At 32.4% G+C, this 23997-nt stretch overlaps 1 protein-coding gene across 8 annotated transcripts in view; it reads left to right on the top strand.

Moving 5' to 3' along the window:
- Dock7 (dedicator of cytokinesis 7) overlaps positions 1–23997 on the top strand; it is a 200539-nt gene that overhangs the window by 108190 nt on the left and 68352 nt on the right. For 2 of the 8 annotated variants that reach the window (XM_058581537.1, XM_058581536.1), the window contains exons 19-29: positions 1948–2034; positions 6431–6662; positions 9076–9240; positions 10177–10346; positions 16492–16584; positions 17781–17870; positions 18204–18239; positions 18818–18913; positions 20725–20865; positions 20957–21070; positions 22538–22708. In XM_058581537.1, coding sequence (XP_058437520.1) covers positions 1948–2034; positions 6431–6662; positions 9076–9240; positions 10177–10346; positions 16492–16584; positions 17781–17870; positions 18204–18239; positions 18818–18913; positions 20725–20865; positions 20957–21070; positions 22538–22708 — 1395 coding nt within the window. The remainder of the gene's footprint in view (positions 1–1947; positions 2035–6430; positions 6663–9075; positions 9241–10176; positions 10347–16491; positions 16585–17780; positions 17871–18203; positions 18240–18817; positions 18914–20724; positions 20866–20956; positions 21071–22537; positions 22709–23997) is intronic. The other 6 variants (XM_046451167.2, XM_046451166.2, XM_046451169.2 and 3 more) reach the window with 4 other exon arrangements.

Below are 23997 nucleotides of genomic sequence, written 5' to 3'. Positions count from 1 at the left end.
TAGTTCAAGGTAGCAGTTTTATTTTTAAACCGTCAGATTTACCCAGAAGGTTTCTTGTAACTCTAGTTGTGAACCTTACCCCCAGTTTCTGATGTAGTAGGTATAGGTTGGAACTTGAGTATTTACATTCCTAATAGTGTGCCCAGATGACATTTATGCTGCTGATTCCTTGACCAGACTTTGCAAATTGTTTTTAAAGAAGTATATATGTACATTTTACTTACGTCTTGTTTTTTAAAGCTGAAAACAAGTGTTTTGGGTTGAAAGAGCTAATATTGTTTCTTGCTTTGAGAGGTTTCAACTTGTTCTAGCATCTTTGTTTTTCACAAATGTTTCACTTTGTAATTGGCTTCAGTAGAGAGATTGAATATCTTACTTAGTGATAGAATTTGTAATGGGAAACTGACTTCATTTGGTTTTCTTTATACATATAAAAAGATAAACCATGAGAAAGAAATCCCTCTTTTTTGCTGTTCATTTTTTTTTCATTCATTTCAAGGTTATTTGTAATTGCTTGTTGAATCATTTTTTTTTTTTTAATGGTAGCTACTTTTAAACTCTTGCCAGATCTATTCAACATCTATGTTACCTTATTATCAGTGTCTGATGATTGTCTTTTCTCATTTAGGTCAAGATTTTCCTAGCCTTGGTATGATGCATAATTTTCAGTTATATCATGGATATTTTGGGTATTATGAGACTCTAAATTTTGTTTAAATATTTTGTCTTAATAGCAGGAAAGGGAGAAACTAGTACCAGGAAAGATGAAGTCCAAATTTCACAAAGTGTCTACTTTCACTCCCTGGGATTTGTTGGTTGGGGGCATCAATGTGAGGTGGAGATGGGATTGCAACCTCCTTGCTAGACCTCTACTGACAACTCCCTTTTGGGGGGTGTGTGTGGCGGGGTGCCTTATTACTGTTCTCTGCTTGTGTCCACTGATACCAGGGTTAATTGGCGAATTGTTATCATCAGAAGGGAATGGGCTACCATCTGTGTCTTCTAAATACCACCTAAGTATGGTTGGTTTGGGTACCTCATTATAGCTAACTTTTAGCCTGGGCCCCTCCCTCAGTCCAGGGAAATGAGAGTGGACCAAGATTTGTTCCCTTATGATTGTCTGGAGTATTGCTGGCTTTAGCTATAAGGAAAATGTTTTTCTTGGGGCATTGCTTGTCTGTGTCTTTTGGCACTTTTGGATTGCCATTCTCTCTAGCACCCAGTTCTGGATATGTAAAGCAAAAATAAAACCCATGAAATACTGCCTTATAGTTTCTTGTATCCTTAGGTCTCCAGTTCATCTTCATTCTCATCTGCACTTTTCAGTCTTTCCATTGATTTTATATACCGTGTTCCAGGAGTTTTAGCAGCACTTAGCAGGAGGAATTGAGAGAATATATTTATTTGCTTTTAAAAATGATTTTTATGAAATAATTTTGATACTACTAGCAATACATCAGGAAAAAACCCCTATAATCCTTAGGACAAGAGTTTCTTTGCTTGTGAATGTTTTAAAGCCCAGTGAAAACACAATAGGAATACTGAAAATAAAAGGGAATGCTATAAGCCATTAAAATTACATCGTCTATGTGAATTTATTGGTGTAAGTTAGATTCATAATGAATAGTATGTGAGAAATAGTTTTTAAAATAATAATGTTTGATATTAACTATGAAAGGTTTATGTGTAAAGATGAAGACTTGGAATGATATTAAGGGGTATCTCTGGAAAGGTAGAAATTTGGGGCATTTCTGTTTTTGCTCCTGAGCCCTTTAATTTTTTGTAAAATTATTAATTTTGTAATAATGAAATTTAAGTATTTAATTGATTTACAGTGATTAAAATATATTTCCACAGTACTTTTTTCTAATTGAATTGTTCTAATTTTTTTGTTTGTTTACTGAACTGATAACCTACTTTTAAAGCATCTGTGATATGATCTTTCAGGTTCCTCTACCTGGCATGAAATGGGTAGATAATCACAAAGGTGTGTTTAATGTTGAAGTTGTTGCTGTTTCATCTATCCACACACAAGTAAGTGAATTTTAATAACTATTTGATTAACTTTTATTCAACTAATTAAGAATTATCTCAAACTATGTCAGTTTTGTTATCTGCCATCAGAGTTATAGGAATGTATGTCAGTTAAAAATATTTAGAAGTTGTTTTGTTTTTTAAAGGAATAAGCAGAAAGTCATTGACTGTTAATAAAAGCAAACATTTTGCTTAACAATTGTCATTGACTTTATTTTGAACACTTAAGTGTCTTTTTTCTAAGTTTCTGGTAAATGATAGAGTTTTAGAGTTGAAAAACTATCGTCCAACTTACTTTATTTTTCATAGGTTAATTATTTCAAATGGAAATAGTTTTTAAAAGTCATTTACTCCAAATCTACACTTTCTGGAACACACCAACTTCTTCTCTAAGATTTTATACCTTGATCTTTGACTAGAATGCTTTTCTTCCTAATATTCATTTGACTTCTCAGAGTTTTTTTTTTTTACTTCAAAAAGACTACATTCTTTGTCAACTCATTTAGACATAGCAAGCCCATCACTCTGTGTCAGCTGACCATGTGTTTTCTACTGAGTACATGTATGTATGTGTCTCTGGCATTTTCACGCTCTTGAATTCTCTCGTGTATCCCCTCCCACACACATATTTATTGTGTTTCCTCCATATATGGCAAGTAAGCTCCATGAGGTCAGCTATATTACCTGTCAAGAGGTTTCCATTTAGCCAGGCACAGTGGCACTCACCTGTAATCCCACTGGCTCAAGAGGCTGAGATCACAAGAGGCAGAAAAAGTGAGGCACTAAGCAACTCAGTGAGACTTTGTCTCTAAATAAAATGTGGGATGTGGCTCAGTGGCCGTTGAGATACCCTCTCCCTCAAAAAAGAGTTTTTTATTTAAGAAATAGGGGAAATGGGAAAATATCATAATAAAATTAATACTATGGAAATTAGTATTGTGGTACTAATGGTATGGATAATTTGGCTAAATCCTTTCAAGTAGGAGGACAAAGTTGTCTGTTCTGCTAAGGACTGAGATGTTGCATTGGTAAGTAGAATTTACCATACTGAGAAAAGGAGAATGGCAACTCAGGTGAGCAGATAACAAGTGCAAAGTGATAGTAAGTAGTCTATGTTTAAGGACCAGCAAGTAATCTGGTATAAATGCAATTTAAAATGCATAGGAAATCATAATAGATGAGTATAGAAGCCCAGGTTGATAACAGATTAGGAAGAACCTTAAATATCATAGAGTTTAGAGTCTAGGTAGATAGTAATTTCTAACCTAACAGAGAGTACAAGTAGAGTAAACTTGGAGCATATAAAAGTAGAGCATATGAAAAGAGAGCAATTGAGACTCCATATCATGTACCGCCACAAGAATGGGATCCTAATTAGAATAAATTATACTCCATGTATGTATAGTATGTCAAAATATACTGTCATGGATATTTAAAAAGAACAAAAAAATTTAAAAAAAGAAAGGAGAGCAGTTATAGAGCTAATATGACTTTACTTTTGAACTTGTTAGTTTGAAGTATCTGTGCACTTCAGATGGAAATGTCCTAAAGGTAGTTGTAATTATTTGGGAGTTTGGGGTTGAAGGTGATAGAACAAATGTGATAGGTGAAATTAAATTGGTGAATGTGATTTTCTAGGGAGAAAAGGTAGAGTGAGAAGAGGTGAGTGTTTAAAATAGAATTCAGGGGTTTGCCAACCTATAAAGGCAAGGGATGTTTAGAGGGCTTCCCCAAACCACCTTAGGTTCAGTGATTTGCTAGGAGGACTTGCAGGGTAAGTCATATAGTAATACTCATAACTGATTTATTTTAAAGAAATGATGGACATAGTCAACGAAGGGAAAAACTACCTGGGAGGAATCCTCAGGAAACAAGGCCCAAGTTAGTCCTTATCTGATGAAGTCACATAGAACAAGTTGAAAGAACATATGTAAAATGCTGTCTGCCAAGGAGGTACAGTAGAGGCTTATCGGGTTGTTTCTGGGGGCCAGTGTTATAGGCCGTCTGCCTAAAACATATTAAAATTCTAGACTCCCCAAAGGAAGGCAGGTGTTTACCATAAAGCATACTATTTACTTAGTTTAGGCATGTGAGCTATTCCCTAACAGTGGAAACCAGCCTGAAATCCAAGTTCACAGATACCCAATGAAGATCAACCATGTAAGCAGGCCTTTCTAGGATAGCAGTCTTAAGCCTGCTATTTTAACTCTTTTCTGCACATTGAGGTAGGGGAAAATAAAAAGACATGGCACCTCTATGCTGTTTAGAAAAAAAAAAATTGGTAATCTCTAGGTTTTGTTTAGTAGTACACAAGTAAGACCCCATAACAGAGTAACTCCAATGGAATTTTTCCTTTTCTGATGTTAGTGGATGTGTCCTATGCTTCCTATATATCTTGTTCCTTGGTTGGTGAAAAGATTGACCTGATAGTATACTGTTGAACATATTCTTTCCTTTTATAGGAGAATTCTTAATATCACATTGTGTCTTCCTAAATATACAAGTACTCTCTTTTTCATGCTGATTTTTCTGCCATTTCTATAATTGTTTTTAGTTTTTTTTTAGAGTTGTCAGTACATGGTTACTCCTAAGTTTGTTTCTCTGGATACAGATTATGTGTTGTCCTTATGTGACAGAAAAGAATTTAGGGCAAAATATATTATGTAACTAGTTCAGAATCTATACAATGTAGGGGAAAAATAAAGTGCAATTGTCTACTGTTTAGCAAGCATCCTGGCACCCACAGTCCTGAAGATTAATATTAAAAATTTTATTAATTTGAAAACTACATAAAACAAATAGAGCAATTATTATAACCTTTTTAAAATAAATTTTTTAGTTGTAGATGGACACAATACCTTTATTTTATTTATTTAGTTTTATGTGGTGCTGAGGATCAAACCCACTGCCTCACACGTGCTAGCTAGGCAAGCACTCTACAGCTGAGCCACAATCCCTATTATAACCTTTTTAAAGGATCAGTTGAAAGTAATAAAAATTTTTTATGATATTTATATTTTACTTGTAACTTTTTGAAATATATTGCAATGATATAAAAATTGATAAAAAATAAAACAAATTGATCAAATATTATAGCCTTTTAAAAAGATTGATTGAAGACAACTCTTTCTTAGGATGTTTTATAAATTTTTTTATAATTCTTTGAAATATACTAAATATATAGTTAGAACTCAATTGATTTTTTTTATTCATTTAAATACATACTGTAGAACTATATTAGAATTTTAAATGTGAAGCTGAGCAGCATTGCTACCTTTTCTTGAAGTTTAATTTCATTGTGAAGTAAGTGTCAATCTTCCCCTAGTTCAGTAGACTTGCTCACACCTCATTGATCAGCACATGGTTATTTCTAGGTATAAAGAACCCTGGGAGAGTAAGCTTCTACTGCTTAAATAAGACTGGTTCTGTTGGCAATGTAGACACAGGCTTAATAATACCAGTCAGGATTTAGTTGGGAGACAAATCCATCAATGATTTGAATGTGGGAAATTTAAGGCAAATAATTATTGACTAGGTTAAAGATGATTTGCTAACTAAATGGGGGTAAAAGATAATTATATGAGGATAACAGAGATAACAGTAACAGAAAGCATCAAGGAAGGACTTAGACACTTAGAAAGGATCCTGAGGCTGATAGACTTCTGAGGAGGGGATGCTATGGTTATAAGAACACACCCCTTGCTATTCAGTGAAACTTGGTGGAGAATCCCTACTATGGAAATATGAGACCCACCACTACTGTGGTGACCACTTCTTCCCATGTCTCTCACCTCTGAGCTGCAGCATTCACATCTCCTAGCCATCACCTGTAAAACAACTAAGAGGAAAGAAAGTCTCTTTATATTCCTCAAGCCTCCAGACTGCCTCCTGTACTCTCTACTGTCTGAGCCTGACCATAAGCAGCTAACAAAAGAGAAGTATAGTTTGAAGAAACTGGCTCCAGTAGTATGCAGTAGGACAAAGGTGTGGATTTGGCGCTGAGAGACAATACATTAATAATGGGCCCACGTAGATTAGTAAGATACCTGCCACAGTAATTGAGCTCCAAATGAATAAGCTCCAAACTGAAAGAGGAAAGCCTTCATTAGTATTAATAGATTTCTTGAGTAACCAGTAATATTGGAGGCAGCTGTCCTACAATAATTAGAATAGATGTTTTTCAATTGGAAAAACTGTTTAGGTAAACATATATATATATATATACATACATACACACACACACACACACACACACACGTGTGTGTGTATGTGTGTGTGTGTGTGTATGTGTTATGTATTAGCAGTTAATATGAGAGATCAGTGGTCCATAGCCCTTTAGGATTGGGAAGTTTTATAGTTATAATTGTTTAGTGCTTTTGTTTATTTTTGGTTTTAGGATCCTTATCTCGACAAATTTTTTGCTCTGGTTAATGCTCTGGATGAACATATGTTCCCAGTCAGAATTGGGGACATGCGAATCATGGAAAATAACTTAGAAAATGAATTGAAGAGCAGTATTTCAGCGTTGAATTCATCACAGTTGGAACCAGTGGTCCGATTTCTTCATCTTCTGCTTGATAAACTGATACTTTTAGTTGTCAGACCTCCTGTCATTGCTGGCCAAATAGGTAATTTATTTATTTATTTATTTTTAACTTGGAGATGAAACATGAAATTTATAAATTTGAAATTTCTAACTTTGTTTAAAAAAAAGAGAAGCCTTGCTTCCATTTTGCTGATAATAAGGCTTGTTTTATTGGGGGAGGTTATTTATTTATGTCATCAGAAAGTAATAACTACTTTTTAAAAATAAAATGTGCCATATAGACTTATTATAGAAAATAAGTTTCAAATTATGGAAACTCATTAATTTATGCATTCATCAATTACTTATTTACTGCATATCTGATACTGATAGTCGCTGTCCAAGGCATGATTCCTAACTTGAAGATCTCACAGACTAGTTAAGAAAACAGACAAATGGAGAAAGCCTATTACATTTTACAGGTCATATAATCTACCACATCTGCATTTTCATTCATCTGCTGTCTTCCATTGAATATAGGTCTTCTTTCCTTCCTTTGTTCAAAATCACTGTTTTCATTTTCTTCTGTGTTGTTCTAGAAGGAGCAATGTTTCTTATCCTCACTCTTGCCAAGTTTTACTCCTCTCCTTTTGCCCAGTTTCTACCCAAGTCCTATAAAGAAGTTGAACTTGAACTAACTTATTAGATTGGGTTGGGCTGGGGATGAGGCTCAGTGGTAAAGCATTTGCCTAATAGCATAAGGTTCTGGGATCCGTCTCTTGATTGCAAAACAAAACAAACAACTCCTGCTGAACAAAAAAGATGAAGAAAGGTTCAGTTAAGGGATTAGAAAGATCCTGTTACAAAAGTTATAGGAAAAGCTTTTAAGAAAAAACAGGCCAGCATTGTTCTTTGATGTAGATTGTATAAATTAAAATATAGTAATAACAATAATAACAAACACTTGGATAGCACTAACTATGTTCCAGGAATCGTGCTGTGTGCTTTATTTATGTTACTGTATGAAATCCTCACAATGACCCTATGTAGTAGGTGCTATTATTGCCATCATTTCATGAGTAAGTAAAGTGATGAACATAATGTTTAAATTTTTTACCTAAGGTCGCTCAGCTGGTATAACATATCTCAAGCAACAGGCTCTTGAGTGCCTCAACTCTTATCTGGAATATTTGAGAGTGTCCATTGGTAAAATTTACAAAAACAATTTAGTCTAATTGAAGGTAGAAATAATTTAAGAAGTTTAGAAGAGAAAGCAGGGTTGATTTAGAGAATAAGAATGGAGATATTTGAGCATATTAGGGTGTAAGAATGGATATATTTGAGAAAAATGTATAAGATATGCAATAGGAAAGGATTTAGTTAATAAAGCAAGTGTGTGAGGTAAGAGTGAAAGTTCATAATATCATTCATACAGGGAAGGGGCACTGTTTCCTTTGGAGAGGAGATATAAGTAGTTTCCATTTTTTGATAAATTTGTTGAAAAACTTGAGGAATTTCATGCTTTAATATATTTCTTCTGTGAGATTAAAGGCAAGATTTGCTAAGAAGGACATACGGTAGACTTGAAGTTTGAGGATTCTTTGAAATAGTTACTATGAGAAAACAAACAGGGAGAGGAATTAACTAGGAACAGGTAGAATTGCTAAACCCCATTCAGGCTTCTGTTTCTGGTCTCTTTCCCTTCTAGTTCAGTATATATAGAGTAATATTACTAAATAACCATTTAGTTTGATTATTCTGCTTTTAGAAAGCTTAATTGGGCCTCATTATCTATTCATAATTTCCTGTCTTAATTAAATACATTACAATATCTGAGGCTCATTGCTCCAAATGACTATTTGGTTTACATATGCAGTGTGCTATTAGAATTTCTCCACTTTTGCAAATTTCTTGTGATATACTGACTTGAATGACTGAATAGGTAGTGCTTATCCAGGCGTTGAAAATGCTATACAGTCAATCTGCTTTTCTAGCTCCTTTTTCCCTTCTAATTATTTTATAAAAATGCACTAATTTCAACTGTTGTTTATTCAGCTATTCTCTTTTCATATTTTTGGTAGTTTTAATCATTTTTCTTGATATTGTTAATTTTATAAACAAAAGTAATATGTGCTTATGGTATGCAGTTTAGACTTTCAGAGTCATCTTTAAAATGAAAAATTGCTTCTCAAGGGGATATAAAAGATAGTTTTTTTTTTTAATCATGTACTTTGTATTGTTTTATGAAATAACAGATACCTGTTGGGTAATGTTTTGGTTTTTGACCAATCAAGCCCATACAATTTCATATTAAATTTGTAATATAATTTTTTTCTCATTTTGTTTGCAAAAATCTTTTTGGTTCAGCTAATCCATCACTAAAATTAGTATCAAATATTATCTTTATATACTTGCTGTGTGTAATCATGATTCTTAAATCCTATAGTGATAATAAAATCTTGGTTTTCATGGAATTTAGATTCTAAAAGTTAAACTATTTTCTTCCTTTTTAAAAGTTAATCTAGGTCAAGCATCTTTTGAAGCCATGGCATCAATTATAAATCGACTTCACAAAAACTTGGAAGGAAATCATGATCAGCATGGTAGAAATAGCCTTCTTGCCTCATATATCTATTATGTTTTTCGCCTTCCAAATTCTTATCCTAATTCACCATCACCAGGTATTTTATTGTTTTTACTGTGAAACTGTCTTTCATAAATTAAATGTTCATGGCAAGATTAAAACATTCTTTTAATCCATGAGCTTATGTGTGCATTCGATAGCAAATGTTTATTGATACTGCCTAAATACCATTCATCATGCTAAGTTGCTGAAAAGGTTATTCTTTTAAGTGTCGTTATTTATACAGATTCCTTTAACTTGAATTGAGATCTTGGTTAAAATAATTCTTGGAAATGGACCTTGAAAATAACTTCTATGTCTCTGAAAGTGTTTTAAAATTCTTTGTTAAGATAAAAGAACCCGATTTGTCAGTCAGAATGTTGCTGGGCATTAAAGAAGAAACATGGTAGATTAGCAGTTCCTCAACAACCCAGTGAAACCTATAATATTGTAAAAAATTATTCTCTACAAAAGCTCTCATTTCTTCTTGATCAGTAAAATAACAGCCTTTCAGAGTATTGGGGCCACAAGTTGTTGCTTGTCTTTTGTATGACTTTGGGATAGTGGTGGTAGTTGTGGGGGATGTCTTAATTTGAACAACCTTTTAATTGTTCAGTTAATGATTATCATGTATATACTTTCAACCTGCTGACATGTTTGCTGAAGGTAATGTATGTATGTTTGTTTCCTATTCATTTTGGGTTTTATTGTACATGTAATGTGTAATTTAGAAACACTGAAGAAATAATTATTTTATTTATAATTCGTATACTTTTGTCAACTGCTATAAAATGGAATTTTTTTGTGTAACTATTGACTGTTCTTAGGTGTTTTTATTTCTGTTGGTATTTTTTAAAATAGAGTATTTTTCGTTTCGAAACAAAAGCAATTCATGATCTTTGCAAATTTTTATATAATGGCAGAGACTTTTTTCAGGTCCTTCCCTGAGTAATTTTCTTAATTTAATTTTGTGCTGTTTTATGTGCAAATCCAGGTCCTGGGGGTTTGGGAGGATCAGTGCATTATGCCACAATGGCTAGATCTGCTGTGAGACCTGCAAGCCTTAATTTAAATCGTTCTCGAAGCCTTAGTAATAGTAACCCAGATATATCTGGGACTCCAACATCACCAGATGATGAAGTTCGGTCAATCATCGGCAGTAAGGTAAACTGACCATATGCATCATAAATTTGGTTTTCAGTTTATGAACAAATTAGAAATGCTCAATTATTTTAATTTATTTTTAATTTTTAGATGTATATGAGTTAAGAATAAGTCAGAAATTGTATATTTCTATTCTGATATAGGAATAAGCAAGAAATTGTACTTCTATTATGTCAAAAAAGACTATTTTATGTTTCTATCAAATATAGTTGCTAGTACAAACTGGTTGGTATACTCTCTTAAACAAAACAAAACAAAACAAAAACAAAAACAAAAAACCTGCCAAATTCTAAAATGTATCCAGGATAATTAGTTACATGCAACTTATTGTCATCTGCATCCTACTCTATTGTGTGAAAAATGGCTAGATTGATTTTCTTTACAAATTAAAAGGGACCTATGTGACTGATGTATAAGAGACATGCCATCATTGATGTGAACTATGAGACCACACTTTCAAAAATTAACCTTGATTAGTATTAGAACCACATTTCACAGGAGACTCTATGAATTTAGCACTAGACTTATAAAAAAGTATGATTTCTTTAATGATGATTAATGATTATCCCAGACAACAAGAGGCCATATAGTATAAGATCCAGCTATATTTTGTTCAAATCATCCATCTTTATTATGTACCCTCCCAAATACTTATTACATTTCTACATGTAAAGCATGAACATAACTTATGAGTTTAAGCAAGACAGACCAAAGCAAAGACCAAGGCCAATAAATCATATCATGCGTTTTGGCTATATTACTTCTTATTTTTTGCTATTCGAAAAGAACATATTATTTTCCTTGGCATTTTACTCTGTTGATTTGGATAGGAAGAGAATTAATAAAGGATTAACTAATAAAGGATTAAGGATCCATGTTCAACTCTTAACTTGAACTACTATGAAAGTTTTAAAGACCTAGATTTGTTAGATAATAATACTTGAACATTTCTCAAAACCAACAGAACTATTCTTACAGTTTTATTGTATAAAAATATAGATAGCTTATGTAGTTACAGAAATTTTACACTCAGAAGCTCAATTTACATTAAGGAATGTTAACACATAGTAAGGTGCATTCATATTAAATAATTTGTAGTTTCTTAGATTTTTTTTGCAGCCTTAAAATTTAAATAGTGATTAAAACATCTCAGTAAGATCTGTATGAATGTCTCTCTTATGAAACAACTTTGACTTTTTGAACTCCTAGGGAGACCAATGTGTAGATGTATATAGGGACACTGCAGAGTAAGCTGAGTAATATAGCAACTGCAAAAAGAGAAGGCTCCTTGCTAACATATGTTTTCATGATTGGGAAAATAATTCCTATTTTTTAATTCTTGTTTTCATTCTTGATCATATCTCATTGTAACAGAGGTAGTACTTAGCATTACTTATATGCTATATTTATAAATTATGAAAATTTCTACTATAGACAGCATATTCCTCAAGGTTCTACTTTTAAAGTGTGTCCCCTTCTGTAAGATTTGTATTATGCCTCATTTAACATAATTCTTGAGTTATTCCTTATAGATGTGTTTGATAGATTATAACCTCAGGATTTATAACAAAGAGATATATATGTTGGAATGATTTGTTGCCTTTTTTCAAGATCATTAAATGGGACATAACAGTTTTACATAAGTAAATATAAACTAATTTCTGAGAAAGCCTTCACAAGATGAGAATTTGTCTTATGACAATTCAGCTTTCCCCTAATTAAGTTTTATTTGAATAGTTTATGTGTTGTTTCTTCTTTTTATTGGAAAAGTCTTATTAGCTACTTCCATATTGGATTATCATTTAGTTATAATCCCTAATATTAATGGTATATAATTGTGTTTCAGAAAATGTAAAGAATCTACATTCTGTATTCCATATGCTGCTCACCATTTATTCTCCCAGGAAATGATTTCATGCCATAGTATGTTACTCAATACCTCTCTCCTCATCTTCCCTTTCACTTTATCTCCAGTTTCACTGGGCAAACTGAAGTTATCAGAAGAAAAATTTCATAGACTTAATACTTTTTCCCTTTCACTTTATCTCCAGTTTCACTGGGCAAACTGAAGTTATCAGAAGAAAAATTTCATAGACTTAGTACTATCATAGCTACCTACCTACTACTGACTACTTAATAATCTGCTATAGATGACCTATCCTTCTTTCTAAATTTATTCCTTCCACTTGTAGAGAAGCTCCCATTTCTTATTACTGCTACCTGTAGTTATAGTTTACTCCAGCAGTTTTTTCATCTCTCTCCTGCATTATCTATTTCTACACACACAAACACACACACACACTTTTTTTTTTGTGATGGTGCTGGGGATTGAACCCAGGGCTTTGTGCATGGAAGGCAAAAAACTCTACCAGCTGAGCTATATCCCCAGCCCTGTTTCTTCCTATATTTTGAATCATTCCCATCCATATACAGGCATGCTATTATTCACTCATTAAAAAAAATTCTCTAGTATTCTGCTACTATCTTCTTTTTCATTTGTTCACTGACATGTCTAAAGCACTAAATGTGCAGCACACTGAAGATGCTTAATAAATATTTATCCAATGGATGATTGTAAGCATGGAGCATCCAGAGCAAGAACAATTTACTTCTTAAAAAAATCAAGTTGTTGGGGCTGGGTTTGTGGCTCAGTGATTCGTTCGCCTAGCCCATGCAAGGTTCGATCCTCAGCACATAAAAATAAATAAATAAAATAAAGGTATTGTGTCCATGTGCAACTAAAAATTTTTAAAAATCAAATTGTGCTTTTGCTCACAGCCTTACTATTAATTAGGTATTTTAAAATCTTCAAAGATTTGACCTTAAGGAAGTTTTGGTTATATTTGATTTCCTAATATTGAATGCAGAACATCTAAAACTTAAGAATATTTACACAATACAATAGGCATTTATTATTCTAGTAGTTGTAAACATATATTTTTGAGATTTTGTTTATATTTATTTTGCCCAAATACTTGTGTTTTCTTAGTCATAGTAAGAGTATTTTAACATTCAATTATATAAGCATATGGTTACCTCAGGAGTGAATTTTATTGCTTTATTTGTGAAAAATGAGAGAATCTGTTGTGTTAGGCACTGAGATATTATGTATATAAGGCAAAGTCTTTGTATTATAACATGAATATTGATGTCAAATCACATGTAGTATGGGCCTTGCTCAAGGAACTTTTCTATACCTATGGGACAAAATGAGAGCTGGGAGTACAACTTGGTGGTAGAGTGCTTACCTTGTATGTTTGAGGCCCTGGGTTGAATCCCTAGCACCACAACAATATATAATAATAAAAATGTTACTGGAATTTGGCAATCAAAAAAACCATTCAAATACATTCATGTGCACACCCTAACCCTAACCTAAGTTTATCTATTCTTTATTACTTGTGGATCTGTAAACATAAAATTGTTACATTAGTAAATATAAGTCAAAATTTGCTTAATTAGAGCTGTTTGATGTGATTAACTAGCTTTTTAATCCTCAAATTATTTGCTTTGTAACCCTGGAAGTTATTTGCTTTAAAAAATAATTGGCCACAGGTTTTCTTTAAATAGTTAACCTTGAGTTGAGCACAGGGGCATTCACCTGTAATACCAATGACTAAGGAGGTTGAAGCAGAAGGATCACAAGTTCAAGGACAGCCTCAGCAACTTAGTGAGTCACTAAGCAATTTAGCAAAATCCTGTCTAAAACTAAAAGTTGTTAGGGGTGTAACTCAGTAGTAAAGTCCCCCTGGGTTCAATCCAATCATCATCATCATCATCATCATCATCATCTTCTTCTTCTTCTTCTTTGACTATATAAGTATAACTATTGAGAGCATCAGTATTGTATACATGAAATAAAGTTTGTGGTAAACAGATACTTTTTTATTCTCACTTTATAGATTATCATATACCTCAGCTTTAAATAAGAGAATTATTAAGTAGTAACTTAAAAAGTGGCTTGAAGGGGTGGTTAAGTTGTTTCTTTTGTGGAAACTTATAGGAGGGAAAAACACATTTATAATTCTGCAAAACTCAGATGTTCATGTTTTGTTACTTTTGTAACATGAGAAATGATTGTAAAAATCTAATATGGCAGAAAGAACCTTAGGCTTATACAGTAAAGACCTAATTTTGGAAAATAGTGAAAAACTTTGTTTTAACTTACCTGAAATACATGTGTGTTAACTTGTTTAACTAGAAATATTATAAAGGAGTTTTGAGAAGGCAGGGATTTTATTTTTAATAAATTATTATTTATCAAATTTTACTGGTATTTGTATAATATCTAATTTACTCTGCTACAAAGTATTTTTTGATAAAACATGTATGGAAAGTTTTTTTTAAATTTGACTTTGAGAGTTTACTATATTTAAGACATTGCATTTGTTAATTTACTTCTACTATTTAACTTGATCCTTAGAATTTGAAGAAGATACTATCATTTCTCTATGTAGTTTATCTTAGATTTTGTAGTTAATAAGCAGAAGAACCTGGATGAAACTTCATTCCCATTTTAAACATTTGTTGTCAAAAAATAAGAAATAGATGATGATTGTATCATATTTCAACTTCTCTATATACTTGAAAGAAAAAAAAAAAAAAAAAAACGGGAAAAGGCAAAGGAAATATTCCTCCTAAAACCAAACTCCTAAATAGCTACAGTTCTTTCTTTGCCTTTTCTTCATCTTTTGAAGATCTCTTGAAATATTTTAAAAATACTGGGACCTCACATCCAGCAACTCTGATTTAATTGTTTTGAAGTAGAGCTCTGCACATAGGTGCTTTTGTTAAGCCTCCCAAAGGACACTACTGTCTAGAAGTTGATTGCCATTATTACAACTCTTGTGTGTTCTTTTACCTGGCTGGCCTTCCTTTGGTGATTTCTGGTTTGGGTCCATACTCATGCTCTAATATTTTAATCAGCTTGTCTTGGGTTGTATTATTATTATTATTACTACTACCACCACCACCACCACCACCACCCCCCCCCCCCCCGATAATCCTCTAAAAATTCCTTATAGCTTGCTCCAGTTCCAATTAGCAGGTTCTCATTTCCTTAGCTCAGTTTGTTGAATTAGAATTTTTGGAGGTAGGGCCCAGAATCTTGATTTTATAAAACTTTTAAGTGATTCTGGTCATCTGTCAGGGTTAAGAAATAAAAGTATAGCTTAAGTTCCTTTCACCAGGTATCATAGTAACCCTTTCACATAAAGACAGACATAATTCACTTCTAATCATACCCATTAATTAATTAAAGAAACTATAAATTAATGAAGGTGGTGATAAAGATATAAGTCCTATAAACAGATCCAGCATATTTTTCTTATAATATTTATGTAAAATAGTAGCCCATTATGTTAAATTACAACAAGTACAATAAAATCTTGTACAAAAAACAGAACTCCAAATCTACTTTTTTAAAAAAATATTTACTTTTTAGTTGTAGATGGACACAATACATTTTATCTATCTATCTATCTATCTATCTATCTATCTATTTATTTTTATGTGGTGCTGAGAATGAAACCCAGGGCCTCACATGTGCTAGGCAAGCGCTCTACCACTGAGCCACAACTTCAGCCCCTCCAAATCTACTTTTATTATTAGGAAGGAAAAAATATTAGGATAATTTTCTTCATAATATTTTACTTCATTTTTCCTAGTCCCTAAAAGAAAGTGAAATAGGAGGCATGGTCAAATAGAAATGTGGAGTATTATTGTATAGTAGTTCTGATGAGAAATGTAACTAAATTAGTGTTTAGCATAGAATGAAATGTTTTTCTTAGATTTTTTTCCTTTAAACCTCAGTTTAGTTCAGAGAAAATTTTCTGATGCTAATTTGAACTACCTACCTTTAATAAGAATTTGAGAGGGTGATGGTATGAAAACTTTAGTTGTTAATATTTGGCCCATTAAATGCTGTACTTAATATTCTTGGTTATCTTTTTTAAAAAAATTATATTACATAATAATATAATTTTGGTGAACTAATACTCTATAGGTGCCTAAAATTTTGATTGCTTTAACAGTACTAATTAAAAACATGTTTGCATTGGAAGGTCTGGATTTCTTTAAGAATAATATATAGCATGCAACATGTAATATTTCTTTCCTTTCCAACTGCTTTCTATTATATGCTTAGGGTTTAGATCGCTCCAATTCCTGGGTTAACACTGGTGGTCCAAAAGCTGCCCCATGGGGATCCAACCCCAGTCCAAGTGCAGAATCAACACAGGTGGTGTTTACATTAGAGGTTTCTTTATTGGCTGCTGATGTTTCCCTTTAGAACATTACTTTTTAGTACATACTATGATTTCAGTGGCTTGCTTTTTTTTTTTAATCATTAAAGTGTGTATTTTTGTTTCCTTAGCACATTTCCAACTACTATGCATGAATACCACCAATAGCACCAGTAATGTTCTCCTTTCCTATTTCCTTTCTCCTGTCCTTCCTCCTATACTCCCTGTCAATATTTCAGTGCCTGCTGCTTATGCAATTGATGGCTTTTATAACAGTTTCTACTTTAGGGGTTGCACATCTTTAGTAGGAATTTTGAATAGTTTTTGTGGAAAAACCCAACAGTTTTCCTATTGGATTTTGTTTTAAGGGTAGCTATTATTATATCATTTTTGTTTAGCATTCACTGTCTTTTTTTTTTTTTCCACAATCACTGAATAGAAAGAGGGGTAGGGTAGTAAGTTGAAATTAAATGTGAATAATGTATTATCCCTATGCTATAAGATTAAATGACAGAAGCAAAAATTCATTTTAATTTGTACAGTGTTGCAAAGTATGAAATGTTATAATTTAGTTGAATTAGGTTTTGCTTACTTAAGACTAGTTGCTTGATAGCTAATACCTGCATGATACCTCTAAATATACTTCTCACCTGTGTGTTGGCTTTGGAGGAAAGTCTCTTATTCTTAAAGAAAAATTTTAATTCCATTTAATATTAAAAATGATTTATATTTGTTATACTACATAACATACTTGAGTGATAGCTTTTGATAATAGTGAAAAATGAAAATTTAATTTTAACGTTTTATTCTTTATTAAATACAAAATTCTTGGTTTCTTTTTTGGTCAGAGACCAGTTGAGAAGTATGTTTTTACTTTTTATATATTTTTACTAGATATGTGCATGTATAGAGATCACACAGATAAAAGTTTCATTCTTTGCAGCACTCTAAGTAATAGTCATTAAAATATTTATTTTTTTACAAACAAAAAATATATGGAAGCCATTTTGATACTTATCATACATTATTATTAAAACACTTTAAAATATTGTAAATGAGATGAGCAATAAAATAGATGGTTGTTGAAACCATAGTAAAACTCTCTTTTTAAATTGTGCATAATCCTTGAGCTGCAAAGTCATCCACTGCAATGTTAATGTTATCTGGTCGTTCATTCATCTTCACTCCATAGGCTATGGATCGAAGTTGTAATCGTATGTCTTCGCACACAGAGACGTCAAGTTTCTTACAAACATTAACGGGACGCTTACCAACTAAAAAGGTAGATTCATATGAAGACAAATCATAGAGGGGGAATATGATTCCATCAACAATATAGTTGCAAAATTTCTTTACATCATCAATAAGAGATATTAAAACAATGACGTTGTGTTTAAAAATACATCTTAGCAAGCACTGCTTGTCTGATGCCTTTAACCAATACTTCTCCAATGTGAACTCTTTTACTTAAAGATAATGTTTTATTTGGGGGATTGACTGTTTAATTTAGGGTTTAGTTAATTCAAATTTGATCATCAAATTTTAGTACCAAAAAATGTATCAATTCTTAATTCTGTTTCTGTAACTGCTTCTGTTTTGTGTTTTAAATCTCCAGGGAAAGGAAGATGAGTTAGAAAAATTTTCACTCTTAGTAAGATATGTTGATTTGCTTCCCTTCTGCACAGTTTTGTTAGTCCTTTTTCATATTAATATACACTACTTTGCAAATGCTTTGTATGCATATCCATTATAATGCAGGGATTTTCTATGATTTTTGAAAAAAGATTTTGAACACTTGAAAATTAAAGACTTCTAGCAAAATTTAAAAATTTAAAGGTATTTCCTAAATTGTACCAGCAAAGTTCATGAGTGTATTTGTGTACGTTAAAATATGTATTTTAGACACAAACAAGATCTTATTTGTAACTGTGAGTTCTTGGTCCAGTTTTTGTTTGCAGGTACAATTTAGGAGACTAGTTCCCAGCTGTCCTTTTAAAATTACATTTTACTCCAAGATAACATGTAATTTTTTCAGCTCTTCAACATGCCACTGTCTTACATGCATAAATAGCCGTTTCGTTAATGGGTGTCTTCACTGCATCATTGAATGGTTCACATGCCTTCTTTTGCTTATCCTCATTTTATCTTCATTTGTACTTGCATTATTATTTGGCTTATGTTATCATCAGATTTGACTTTGATAATAACTTTGGATTTACTTCTGGATAGCTTTTTCACGAGGAGCTGGCTTTGCAGTGGGTTGTTTGCAGTGGCAGTGTTCGGGAATCAGCTTTGCAACAAGCCTGGTTCTTTTTTGAGTTAATGGTGAGCGAACTAAACACATCCCTTAATATTTTTTCCCTTGGTGAACAATTTTGTGTTAGCTCATTTTTTATCTTAGAAGTATTTTCTGTTGCACATCTTATGGTCTTATACATACCTTCAAGACAAAATTATATGTATTACATTTCTGAATAAACACTGTGACACTCAGCATGTTTGAGGTGAAATTGTAAAGAATAAGGTTCATGGCCAGGCATGGTGGTGCATGCCTCTAATCCCAGTGGCTCAGGAGGCTGAGGCAGGAGGATTGTGAGTTCAAAGACAGCCTCTGCAAAAAGCAGGGTGCTAAGCAACTTAGTGAGACCCTTTCTGTAAATAAAATACAAAATAGGGCCAGGGATGTGGCTCAGTGGTTGAATGCCCCTGATTTCAATCCCTGGTACACTCCCTGCCAAATGAGGTTCATTTTAACTCTTTTTACAGGGATAGTTGCAGAAGCTAGCAGTCTTTTTCCAGGAAACTTGTGCTATATTCTCTCCTAGTCTGGACGTACAAGTGTATAATGGCAGTGCTGTAGATTTTATACCAAACAAAGGTAAAATGAGCATTATAAATGTCTATCACCATTATTGTACCTAGAAAGCTCTTAGGGAAAAGTCAGTTACAGCCAGTAAACAACCATCTTTTGTTTAATTCGATGATATTAAAAACAAATAAATGAACTAATATTTTAATTAATAAATATAGTTATAAGAAAACATGTATATATGTACACATACCAAATTAAAAAAATATTCTTCAGTTGGGTACAATATTCTAACATATTACCAAGATACAGAAAAGTTTAAGTAACTTAATCTAAATATATACAGCTTAGAGGTAGCAGAACTATGATTTAAACACAAGCATGCTGGCACTAAGGAACTTCTTCTTTCTCCTTATCTCTGTAAATCTGGATATCATTGAAACTTTTCTTCCAAAAAAGGAGTAGATAAAAATAAATAAGAAACAAAACCACAACAAAGGAAGAAAGAAAAAAGGAAAGTGGGGGAGAGTGAGGGATGAAGAAAGGAAAGGGGGAAGGAAGGCAGTAAAGAGACCATATATAAGTGACAGAAAACTCATTTTTCCTCCTAGATGATAAGTAGCAAATTTATAAATCATATGCTTTATTATAATATAAAAATTATAAATTTGACCTTTTTTTTAAAAAAGAAAAAATTCTTTCTACTGTGTTCAGATTTCTTAAATGTAAGTCAAAAGACCAGTTCAAGACTTAGCTACATTGTTTACTAACCTTAGGACTTGAGCTTCAATTTCCTTGAATTTAAAGTTTAAATCTCTTTATTATCATTACAACAGCATTGTAATAAAGATTCTATCTAAAAGCATTCTATGAACATAAATCACTGTTAATTTTTATCTAATATTTTATTATTAATATTTAATCATTAAGTATGTATTGTATTCCTACCATGTGCCACTTTACAGTAGATACTAAAAACACTACAGTGAAGACAGAGTCTCTAACCTTTCAAAGCTTAGAATTTGGGGATATGGAATAGCAAAGTTAATTAAAAATTTTCTTAAAGGATTTTTTTTTCTGTTGATATACACTGACTGTTTTTTCTGTTGAAATCCAGAATAATTTTATGAAGATAATATAGTGATTGACTTGTATTGTGTTTGATATTTCTTTGACACACACAAAATATTATTTGAAAAGCTAAAAATGTTTCAGCCACTCATTAAATAACATGGTATATTGAAAAAGTAGCCTGAGTGTTTAGAATTATTAAAACTGTTAAGAAAAATCATAAGAAATTAAACAAATGGCTTATATCTTTTTTCAGGTAAAAAGTATGGTACACCACTTATACTTTAATGATAAACTTGATGCTCCAAGGAAAAGTCGTTTTCCAGAACGTTTCATGGATGACATTGCTGCTCTTGTCAGCACAATTGCTAGTGATATAGTTTCCCGATTTCAGAAGGTAGTGATAACTTTTTTCCACTTATCTCTTTTCAAGCTAAGATTAAACCACCATACTTTAATTGGTTTTTGCTTTATATTCCATTTCCTAGGACACAGAAATGGTTGAGAGACTCAATATAAGCCTTGCGTTCTTTCTCAATGATCTATTGTCTGTTATGGACAGAGGATTTGTCTTTAGCCTTATAAAGTCCTGCTATAAACAGGTAATATATAATAAGTAGTAATTAGTCATAAAGTAATTTAAATGTTGTTAGCTCTTTCCAGAGCTGGAGGTTTCAGAGCACGTTCATTTATTGGTATTAAAACAAAAAAGTAGCATAAACTAATGTATTGTTATTACTAAGGTAAAAGTACATTTGTTTTATCAGGGCACAAGCACTTTGGCATGTTTTGCTATTAGTACAGTGGCTTCTGTTGAGTTGTAGTGGTTCACTCATGATTCTTTAATTCCCCTTCTGGAGCAGACAGTCAGATCAGTAGTAATGTAAAGCAGCCTCAAGATACCAGGCAGGGGCAGCATTTATACAGCATGAACAGCTAACTGAATTGCTTGTGTTTTGAGTAAGTTTTCAAAGTAGCTGCATTTTGCTGTATATTTCTCCTACTCTATAATCTTTGACCTTATAGAGGTCTGCTGAAGTCCATAATATTATTCATTATCTTGGCTTTAGTTAACTTAAAGCATCCTGGACTTCTTCCACAAACTGCTGATTTTGTTCTAAAATTTTTATGAACTGATTAATGAAACCTGCCTTTCAGGAAATATTAATTGTTGGTCCTGACAGGGCACGTGGTTGTGAGCTATATCATTGTTCCAGAAGTAACTTCTAAAGGAACTTTAAAAATTATATAGATCTCTGTGTCCCATTGCAGAATTATTAAGTTTTAATCCTAGTTGGAGGTCAAGGGTAGTGTGAGACATGATGTTTATGAAGCACTTCCCACATGGTCCACAGATGAGTTTTGGGTAACTACTGGTTAAGAATTCTATTTGGCGATATGAAATTTAAAATTCTGAAGACCTGCTTTATTGGATGTCTTTATTGTTTCTTTTAATAGCGTTAACTAACTATACTTGGGCACTGACCTACTTGAAATATTTGCAAAACTTTGTTTTTGTTTTACCTTTTTTCCTAGAATTTTATATTCTATTGCAACCAAAAGTCATCCTGTCTTATTCTTGATGTATGAACCCCTATACTTGCCAAACATTGAGCTTGTCCCTAGGGATACTGAAACTTTTAAGTCAGTTTATCATCTGACTCCCAAATAGCTTACGATGTAGCTGGGAAAATAGTCAATTATAAATATTATAAATATAGGTGAATGCAAGATGCTATAAAAAGAGTAGATAGTTCATTTTTAGTGATATTAGGTTATTTTGTTGGTATATTTTTCCTTCACAAAGTAGATTTTCAAGAAGTATTTATTAATGCTAAAGGTAACATTACTTTTAGGTTAGTGAAATTCATTTATACAGTAAATCTTTTAGTTTCAAATTTTTAACTTCATTGGTAACTCTGGAAAAAGCTGGTACTGTTGTTAAAATTATAAAAGCCAAAACTGTTCACTGAGTACTATCCTTTAATTCTTTTATCTGTCATTCTAATATCAGTGATAGAAAAATAACGTATCGATTAATGTTGTCTTATTTACACAATACTTACAAGGTGTCTTCAAAGCTTTATTCACTATCAAATCCAAGTGTCCTGGTGTCTTTGAGGTTGGATTTTCTACGAATCATCTGCAGCCATGAGCATTATGTTACATTGAACTTACCCTGCAGCTTACTTACTCCACCTGCATCTCCATCACCTTCTGTTTCCTCTGCAACATCTCAGGTATGCAAAGTGTGTAAACATACATATAAAGTTCACCTTTGTGAAAAGGTTTTAAACAATGGAAAAATGATAATACTTATTGAGTAATAGCTGTATGATAGGCTCAGTTTCAAATGCATTATGAATGTTAGCTCATTTAATCCTTAGAACAACTCTAGGAGGTAAGTTCCATTATTATCCCCACCTTACAGTTAAGAAAATGGAAACATAGAAAGTTTACTAAGTAAAAAATGGCAGCTTTGAACCAAGAATTTGTTTTAGAGTCTATGCCTCTACTTTGTGGGTACATGATAATTAGTAAGGATCAATACCCGTGAAAGGAAGGGGGGGGATGAAGCGTAACTAAGCAGAGAAAGAAATCAAATTGCAGTGTAGGCTTGCCAAGCCCCACCTAACTTGTATTTAGAAAACCTGAAGGAAACTAGATGAACATTTAATTTTCAGTGGGTAGCACACTTGATATAAACAACTAGCAGTTTCTCTAATGATAAAAAAGGGTAATTGTAATAATTAGTGAATATGTCCTCTCATATAGATTGAGATTAAGGGATTTTTATAGTTTTAGTACTAAAGAAGTCAAGATTTTCCTCCTTCCTGGCAAAGCACTCTTTCTGCTATGTTATTCCTGAGGTAAGCAAGCTACTTTCTTAAGCTCTCGATGTCTAAAGTCAAAGTTGAACTTAATTCTGTTTTCAAGATATTAAATTCTCAAATGGAATTTGATGAAAAAAAATAGTTAAATTCCCCTAGAAAGACTGAAAGACATCAGAAAGCACCCACAACTTTTCATTTTATCTTTGCAACAAATTTGGATCAACCCATTGGCAATTTTCTACTTGGTTAGCACATCATTTCTATAGTGAATCAAACTGATCTTTTACTTTCTTTTCCTATCTTCTGCCAAGATGTGGAAAACCTGTAATGAAACATTTGTTTGTCTGGCTCCTTACTGAATATTGCATTTAGCCAGGAAATTCTCACAGCATTTCTTTTGAGAGGGAACCTGAGTTTTATGTATTTATTAGGAGATGATTTCTCTGTAGAGATATCTGAAATCTGTTATTCTTCTTTAAAACCCTTCATGTGTGATTCTGAATATGGAATATATATTGGAAGAATGCTATTTCACAATAGTGAAACTTTAAGAAACTCAGTAAGTAGACCACAGAAAGATAATAATTCTAGAGGTAATATATTCTGTAAAAAATAACTTGGTATTTGGAATTTCTGTACAAAAACCAGTACCCTTGACTATAAATATTTCTCTTGTACTCTGGGATGAGTGTATA

The sequence above is a fragment of the Marmota monax genome, unplaced genomic scaffold, assembly GCF_021218885.2.
Source record: "Marmota monax isolate L192 unplaced genomic scaffold, Marmota_monax_Labrador192_F-V1.1 WCK01_AAM20220418_F8-fsc00023, whole genome shotgun sequence".
Taxonomy (NCBI): Eukaryota; Metazoa; Chordata; class Mammalia; order Rodentia; family Sciuridae; genus Marmota; species Marmota monax.
This window is presented reverse-complemented; position numbering and strand designations above follow the sequence as displayed.